The following is a 7,997-nucleotide window of genomic DNA, read 5'->3' on the forward strand; positions in this document are numbered from 1 at the left end:
TCCCCAGCAGACAGGCCCTGGCGCAGTCAGCTCCTGTAGGTAAAGCAGAGACCGAAGGGAGCCCAGCGAGAGGAAGAAAGAAGGTGAATCGACTGAGTGGAGAGGAGGAGTCGGTAGTTGTGGGGGGAAGAATCGGGGAGGTTGTTGCTGTCGGTGTCAGGGCAAAACTTGGATGGTGGTTCCCTCGGCATCATCCTGTACTAGAAGAGGAGACGGTTCCTGGCCCCGCCGTAATCTTTTCTTCTGGCAGCAGAGCGTTCCCCGTGTCGTAGGAGAGGGCACGATCACTGTGCACTTCGGCTTCAGCGCAGCAAGCAGGCATCTTTCGGATTCATCCTGATGGGGGTTCCTGTTACAGTCCTCCCGCCGGTGTTGGAAAGGGGCGTGCGGGTTAGCAGCTGAGCCGATCCATCATTCTTGTGACTTGCTCCAGCCCCCTGCCGGGAAAGTTAAAAGCGTGCCCGGGAGTAAGCCAGTGACTTGTCTTCCCCAGCTGGGATTATTGTATCAGCTGTCCAGACTGTCTGCTCAGTCACCTCCTTCATCCCTGTCAGTGGCGTCAGCGAAGCAGGGTATCGGATCATATGGAAGACCATCTCGGCTGATCTCCAGTCACGTCCGTTAGCTTGAACCGTAGCCCAGGGTCGCTGGTGTGCGTGAGCTGGGCACTGCTTGATGAGGCAGCACCAGTGAAATGATCCCTGGTGCTGAAGTGGGGGCTGGGGGATCTTGCCTGGTGGAACAGGGGAAGCGTGTGTTCCCTGCTGCTGGTCTGTGCTGCGGATAGCATCCCCAGGCACGCTGGTCTCTTCATAGGAAGGTCTTTTAAAGTCAGAATTACCTGCAGGCTTTGAGTCCAGCATGCACAAGCGTTTGCTGAGCCAAGGCCCCAGGTTGCAAACTTTTTGAAGGGGGCTGATTGCTGCTTTCTGTAGCATGCCGGTGCTACGAATCAGTCGATCCCTTCCCAGAATGAGCGTTTGCCAGAACTAACGCACCAGGACTGTAGAAGGGACTCGAGTAGCAAAGAGCGAGGGGGATCCGCTCGTTGACAGTTCAAGATTGACAGGACTTCCCAGTACCTCAGCTGGTCTGGTCCCATAGGACGGGCTGCTGCTACTTACTGGATGATGGAAATCTCACTGCTATGGACTTTTTCCCCCTCATGCTCCACCTGGGTTACCCCATTAACTTTGTCCTGTTAAGCCTTGCGGTCTCCCTTTGCACTGTTCTGATCGGTTGCTTTCTGTTGCTGGTGTTCATTGCCCCTCCTGCACCGTTTTATTCCCTGCTACCTGGTGTGTTCCTCCAGCCCCCTGATCATCTCAGCTTCTCTGAACTCCCTCCTTCTCTTCTGCTCTGGACCACGCATAATAGCCCAAGAACAGGCCTTGGACAGACCTCGGTCCCTTTCTGTCCGGGGGCTGCCGCACTTGCTGTCCAAAACCTCCTCAGCCATTTTTAGTCTTGATGTGACATAAGCTAGGCACATATTATTGCAGCAGGGAAGACTGCCAAGGGCTGCCTGTCCTTATTCTGAAGCATTGCTCCATGCATTAGTTGGAAATGCTCCCAAGTGCCAGGCCAGCAGTGCTGCCCACGTGCCCCTTCTCTAGCTCTGCTTGCGGAGGCCTCCCTATCTGATCTGACTGGTGATTGCACAGGAGGGTCATGGGGCACCAGAGCTCTGACATAATCAAGACGCTGTTAAATGCTTCAGGTGGGGGAAGGGGAGTAGGAGAAAAGGTTGCCTGTGACGTGGCCTGTTCTCTGCTGCATGGCCTGTTCGCCTGCCAGCCAGAGCCGAGACACACCCAGTATCTGTCCCAGCACACCTGTGGCATGTGGGTGGGGAGGATTTCTCAATCCACAGAGCACTAGGATTTGACAGGCCTTTACTGGGGGGTGTCTGATCAGCTTCTCTGACCGAAGGCAGCACAGAAGTGCAAGCTGGGAGCCTGCCCCCCTTTTCACAGGCACATCATGGAGGAAGTCGGGCTCTGTCTGTCCCACCATTAGCAGCTCCCCGCTTTTAACTCTTGTGGGAGCTGGAGTGGGATTTTTCCCTTGTCGCCCTCGTGTGCCAAGGTGTAAGTAGAGCACGAGCCATAAGTTAGTGACGTGGGCAGCTGAGAGCCAGCTGCTGCTTCCCTGGTCAAGGGTGAGTTCACGAGCAGGTCTTGTCCTCCTTGTTTCCCTGTTTAAAGTGGCTGCTTCTCCCTTTGGGCTTCAAGGGGAAACCTAGCTTCGCCTGCCAGCTGTCTGTGGGGGTGGGGATGCAGAGGAGGGGATGTGCATCCTCTTTCATTGAAACTAGAAGTGGGAAATTGTGCAACGTTCCACGTGGACCGGGCAGCTCTGAATCCGGCCTGTCATGCAGATGCCAAAATAGCCTCGTTCGCCTCTCGCTAATGATGGGAAGTAAAGCCGTAGGTTGCTGGCTAGAGGGTCTTGCCCCTCTGCTCAGGCTCAAACCGGCACCATATTTGGGGTCAGGAAGGTATTTCACCCCGTGGTCAGACTGGTACGGACTGGGGGGCAAGAGATCATGTTCCTCTGTAGTGAGGGGCACGGTCTCTACCTGGGATCTCTTGCGCACATGTTGATATCCTTTTATAGAAGCAGGATGTTGGCTGCCATGAGAGTTTCTCTCCAGCCTGCTGATTCTTAGACGCTCAGTTTAATGCAACTGTGAGCTGCTTTACAGGGAGCCGTGATTCAGCATTCCCTTCAAGCACCATTTGTCAAGATGCTCTAACAGCCGATGCCAAATACACCCTGTGTTTAGATGGCTGTGTCTTTGGGCTGACCTTCTGCATCCGGTGCCCCTTATTGACCAGTCTTTCAGTGCTCCCTCAGGGAAGTATCAGATACTTCTATTCCTCTTCTGTATCTTTCTTCTAGGTCTCTCCAGCCGACGTGCCAGGCACGTCCAAGAAGATGGAGGCACCAACCTCATCCAGGCTGAATTCCCGGAAGAGAAGAAAAGAAGGCCCAGGACCCAACGGAGCAGCAGAGCTGGATGGAATCCCAGCAAAAATGTCCCGCCGCGCCTTCGTAAGCGAGTAGTTAAATTGGGGGTGGGGAGCAGGGTGAGTGGCACAGAAGCTGCAGTATTGATCAGAGCCAAGTAAAATGTTCTGTGTCTGGAGAAGACAAGGAGGGAAGCAGTGTTTGTATTTGCTTCTTGCAAAGCAAGCATGACAGCTTTGCTCCATCACCCCCCTCCCACCCTCCCCACCTAGCTTTGTGCTTTGACTGGTCCCCCAGGACTAGTGCGTGCTTTCCCTGGGGCCTCAGACCACTCCTTAGGGTCGTACGGGGACAGGTGTTGCTGCTTGTCCCTTGCAGGACTAATGCTAGAGCAGGGATGTATTAGGAGCTCTGCAGGATGTGACTGTGGCAACCCTGATCAAACTATGGACCACATAACAACACTCTGCCCTCGATACAGATTTGACAGTGACATTGCAGAGATGCATTCCCTTTCCTCAAGAGCATTAGACTGATTAACTCATTCTAAACTGCATCAAGTCAGCCATGCAAAAGAAGAAGAAGGGGTAATCTTTTGTTCCCTGCTACGGACCAGTCAAGGGAGTTTTGCACTGAGGGCTCAGCAGCTCCGCCTCCTGGCACTGTTCCTCTACTGATGCACACCGTCATCGTTCCAGTGAGCTCAATGGAGCTGTTATGAGTCATAGAAGTGGATCTGCCCCTGGGCTGCACTCGAGCCTTTCCATTGACTTGGGGCATGAGTTAACCTCACCTTTGCTCAGCTCCCTCCCTCCTAAGGTTTCATAGATTCACAGATGTTGGGGACTGGAAGGGACCTTACAAGATCATCGGGTCCAGCTCCCCTGCAGTTGGCCAGCAAAGAGTGCTGGGATCAGATGACCCCAGCAAGGTGGGCATCAAGATGCTTCTTGAAAATCTGTATAGAAAGCAGATAGTCACCCCCAGGGCCTGCCTGGAGGATTAGCTTCAGCAAATCCCTTGAAGGCATTTTGCACAAAGTTTTTATAGGGACACAGCTGATTTACTTCATCACTGACATCAGAGTTTCCTCACCGTGCTGGGTAACATGCTCACCTGGGGAGGGGGCTTTACGAGCTTCTCTTCTCTCTCTGCTTGTTTAGAGTTTGCGGGAACCGGCCCCCTTCTCGGATGAGATCGAAATCGATTACAGCAAGCCATACGCCAGAGTGACGTTCGAGGAGGCGCTGAGAGGAACCCCGTGTGAGTAACCCCCATTGCAGACCGATGCTCTAACTGGGCATATCTGATTTCTCCTGCCCCCAACTCAGCCTTAGTTGTGGCAGGGGAGCATTCTCCTGGGCTGGGTAGCCCTACTCACCCTAGTGATTAAGACAGCTGTTGTTACTAGGATTACACCAGTGCCTACACCTGTCGCTGAAACAGGTGCCTCATTCTTCCCACAGTGAGGTCACTTGTCATCCAACCAACCTGCAGTCTCAGTAAACACTTCCAACCACCTGCTTGAGTCCCTTCAAAGCCAGAGACCGCTGCAAAAAAGCGTCAGGGCTAAGCATCTTTTGTACACTAGGACCAGGGGTAGCTGAGAGCACCACCAGTGTCACAGAGACGGGAGGCATTTACAAGAAAAATAGCCTGACCTGAGCAAGTGACTCCAAGAGCCAGCCCCAACACACAAGGTCAGCATCCCAGCTTGGAAATGCTCAGTGAAATGCAGCACAGCCTTTGAAGGAATTTCAGTGAGCTCAACAGATCAGCCCCTCGGGATGAAAGTAGCGCTCCTTTTACAGTCAGTTTTCCCAGTAGAACTGAGCCAGTGAGAGAGGAACAAGGTCTAGACAAGCGGTTTACTTCACGTGGTGTTGGCAACCCCTACAGGGAGCATCAATCCTCCCCCCTGTCTTACCAGCCCATCTCGGAGACACCTTTACCACCACAATGAAAATGCTAGCACCCCTGCACCTCTTTCGATAAACAGCAATAGAGCAACTAGCAGCAAGCTTAGTCCCGTTGTGATGTGTGAAGACCCAGCTAGCCGTCTCCCAAAGAAATTTCTGAAAGTCCCAGCACCTGACACAAGAATAGAGGTTCCAGCCTTTGCCCTGTGGAAACCTGGCTGGTCGCTTGATGCTGATGGTTGCCTCTGTCCAAGGAAAGCTCTGGTCTGCCCTGGCTTAGGGCAGGGAGTGATCCAACAGATCCAGCAGCCTAGGAGTACTGTGCCTAGCTGCTTCCCATGATCCCCCAGCTGGGTTTTACCATACAACCTTGCACACCACGGAAGCAGGCAGTTTAAGAATTGACTCCATAGCAGCCCCCTCTGGCTGATTTTAGGAGTCCTGTTAAGTGGGTTCAAAAGAGACTTGGCCCATCTTCTGGAGCCCAAAGATGTGGATGTTATCGTGAGCTTCCACCTCCAGGCATACAGAAGTGAACTGAAGCAGGTGGGAAGTTGGGAAGGTCCTGAGGCTTCATCCTGGGAAGCTCATAAACAACTCTGGCATCTCCAACAAGCCAGCCTGAGTAGCCAGGTACTGAGCAGGATGTCGCTGTTGCATTTTGATTTTCCAGGGGCTGAGGGGTTTGCCGTCTGCATGTCCCCAGCGTTCCTTTTACATCATTGCCCCCACGCCATGCCCTGGCCACACGCGTGCCGACCCAGGTTCACATTCAAACAGTCATTTCTGTAGCGACAGCCCTTGCTAGATCTTTCCAGCTGGGAAGCCAAGCCCATGCAGTAAGGTATGACTAAAAACTGCTGTCCCTGGCCTGCTTGCTCATAACTGCCCATCTCTTTCTGTGCTCAGTGGATCGGCCGGTCAGGGTCTACGCTGATGGGATATTCGACTTGTTTCACTCCGGACATGCCCGGGCTTTGATGCAAGCTAAGAACCTCTTCCCCAACACATACCTCATTGTGGGAGGTAAGGCGAGATCTGTTACCTTGAGAAGACCTTCCTGCATCTTCCCTGTCCTTCCCCAGCAGGTGACGCCCTGCTTTGGGCTCTCTGCCTCAAAGGGCAGCCACGTGGCAGTGCCTCGCCCTTTAGCTTTGAGTTCAGCTCAGCACAGCGTGTGCATGGGACACTGAGGGGCAAATAATAGGCCTGAACATAAAGATTAAATCCTGAAATTGTGAAATTGTTTCTGGGAGGGAAAGACTCTCTGTTCCAACTGAGTTCATTGAACCTGTCATCTCAGTATTGCATGCCAAGTGCTAGGCAGAGCTGAGCTGCTGAATACTGAGCCATAAAAAGAGGCATTCGGCTACTATCTGTAAACCAGGAGCAGCAGAGGAGGGAAGAACTGTTTCTGTACATGTAGCTGAGCCAACGTGGGATGAGTTTTACTGTGAGAGTCAGTCCTAGCGTTCTGCTGGCTTCACCTTGTGATGGTTTTGGAATTCATAGAACCATAGGGGAATGGGGCTGGAAGGGATCTCCAGAGGTCACATCTAATCCAACCCCCTGCCTGAGGCAGGATCAGCCCTGTCCAAACCATCATGTACAAATCCATTGTCCAACCTCTTAGTAAAACTACTGTCAACTCTGATACAACACAATACCAGCACTGGTGGCTGTGTGGCAGTGATTTTAAGTTCATCATGGGGGCACAGAAGGGAATTGGTGAGGTTTTATTCACCAAGGCGCCCCCGGGGGTTACAAGAAATAATGGCCACAAGCTAGCAGAGAGCAGATTTAGATTGGACATTAGGAAGAACTTCTTCACAGTTCGAGTGGCCAAGGTCTGGAACGGGCTCCCAAGGGAGGTGGTGCTCTCCCCTACCCTGGGGGTCTTCAAGAGGAGGTTAGATAGGCATCTAGCTGGGGTCATCTAGACCCAGCACTCTTCCCTGCCGGACTCGATGATCTATTGAGGTCTCTTCTGACCCTAACACCTATGAATCTATAAGATCTGACACCCAAACCTGCCACAGGTAAAGCAGGGGGACCACAGCAGCTAGTGTCCTGCTTCTATGAAAGGTTATTAACATATGCTTAAGAAGCTCCAGGTAGAGGCTGTGCCCCCGGCTACAGAGGAAGGGAACCTTCCCCCCCCTCCCCCAATACCAGTCTGACACTAGTTGGGTAAAATTCCTTCCTGACCCCAAATATGGTGATTGCTCCAACCCTGAACGGAGGGGGGAGACTCCCTAGCCAGGAACCTCCAGCTTTAAGTCACAGCAGCAGCACTGGCACAGCCCAGGCAAAATCCCCAGCCTGGGCTGCAGCCAAAACCTAGCGCCCCTGAGGAATGCAAAAACCCGGACACATGTAGCAGAAAGGTGGGGAGGGGGCAACCAGCAATGGAAAATCCCCATGGTAGAACATAGGCATTGCTACACCTGGATCATCCCCGACCAGTGGCTGTCCAGCACCTCCAGCAATGGAGAGTCCACAACTTTCTTATGCATCTTCATAGTTTTATAGTAGCTAGGGTCAGGAGGGACCTGAACAGATCATCTAGCCTGACCCCCTGCCACAGGCAGGAATGAATGCTGGGTTCACAAGACCCCAGACAGGTGATCATCCAACCTCCTCTTGAATTTGCCCAAGGTAGGGGCGAGGACCACTTCCCTATTCCACTGTGTCACTGTTCTAACGGTGAAGTTTTTTTTTCCTTGAGATTCAGTCTAAATTGGGGATTGGGGTAGAGGAAATGTGTGTGGGCTGCCTGATCCATCATCTGAGGTGTCTTAAATAGCTGCTGACTGGTCTACTTGGACACTAACTGGACTTGGAGCCCAGAATTTCTCTAACGAGGATGCCCTTGACCCGATCCAGCCTCCTTGAGTGGTGCCAAGGATTTCAGAATGGGAGTCTCCACCAGTAAGGAGCACCAATGGGGACTTCCAGCAGGAGGACCCAGCCAGGCCACCACTTCAGAAGGAAAAGAAGCCATTGCTTCTGGCTTGTTGCTGTGGCATTGGCCACTGGCCCCCAGCCGTGAGCACAGCCATATCTGCCAAAGGGGCCTGTGCATCCTCCTTTCTCCTGCTTGAC

At 52.8% G+C, this 7,997-nt stretch overlaps 2 protein-coding genes across 3 annotated transcripts in view; both read left to right on the top strand.

Moving 5' to 3' along the window:
* TCTEX1D2 (Tctex1 domain containing 2) overlaps positions 1–630 on the top strand; it is a 12,318-nt gene extending 11,688 nt beyond the window's left edge. The window contains exon 6 of the mRNA XM_025202747.1: positions 555–630. Within this exon, the coding sequence (XP_025058532.1) occupies positions 555–630 (76 nt within the window). The remainder of the gene's footprint in view (positions 1–554) is intronic.
* The window catches only part of PCYT1A (phosphate cytidylyltransferase 1, choline, alpha), a 20,885-nt gene that overhangs the window by 1,280 nt on the left and 11,608 nt on the right, over positions 1–7,997 (top strand). For both annotated transcript variants that reach the window (XM_006022418.3, XM_025202708.1), the window contains exons 2-4: positions 2,905–3,057; positions 4,137–4,236; positions 5,802–5,918. In XM_006022418.3, coding sequence (XP_006022480.1) covers positions 2,941–3,057; positions 4,137–4,236; positions 5,802–5,918 — 334 coding nt within the window. In that variant the 5' untranslated portion in view covers positions 2,905–2,940. The remainder of the gene's footprint in view (positions 1–2,904; positions 3,058–4,136; positions 4,237–5,801; positions 5,919–7,997) is intronic.

This window comes from Alligator sinensis, unplaced genomic scaffold, assembly GCF_000455745.1.
Source record: "Alligator sinensis unplaced genomic scaffold, ASM45574v1 scaffold301_1, whole genome shotgun sequence".
Taxonomy (NCBI): Eukaryota; Metazoa; Chordata; order Crocodylia; family Alligatoridae; genus Alligator; species Alligator sinensis.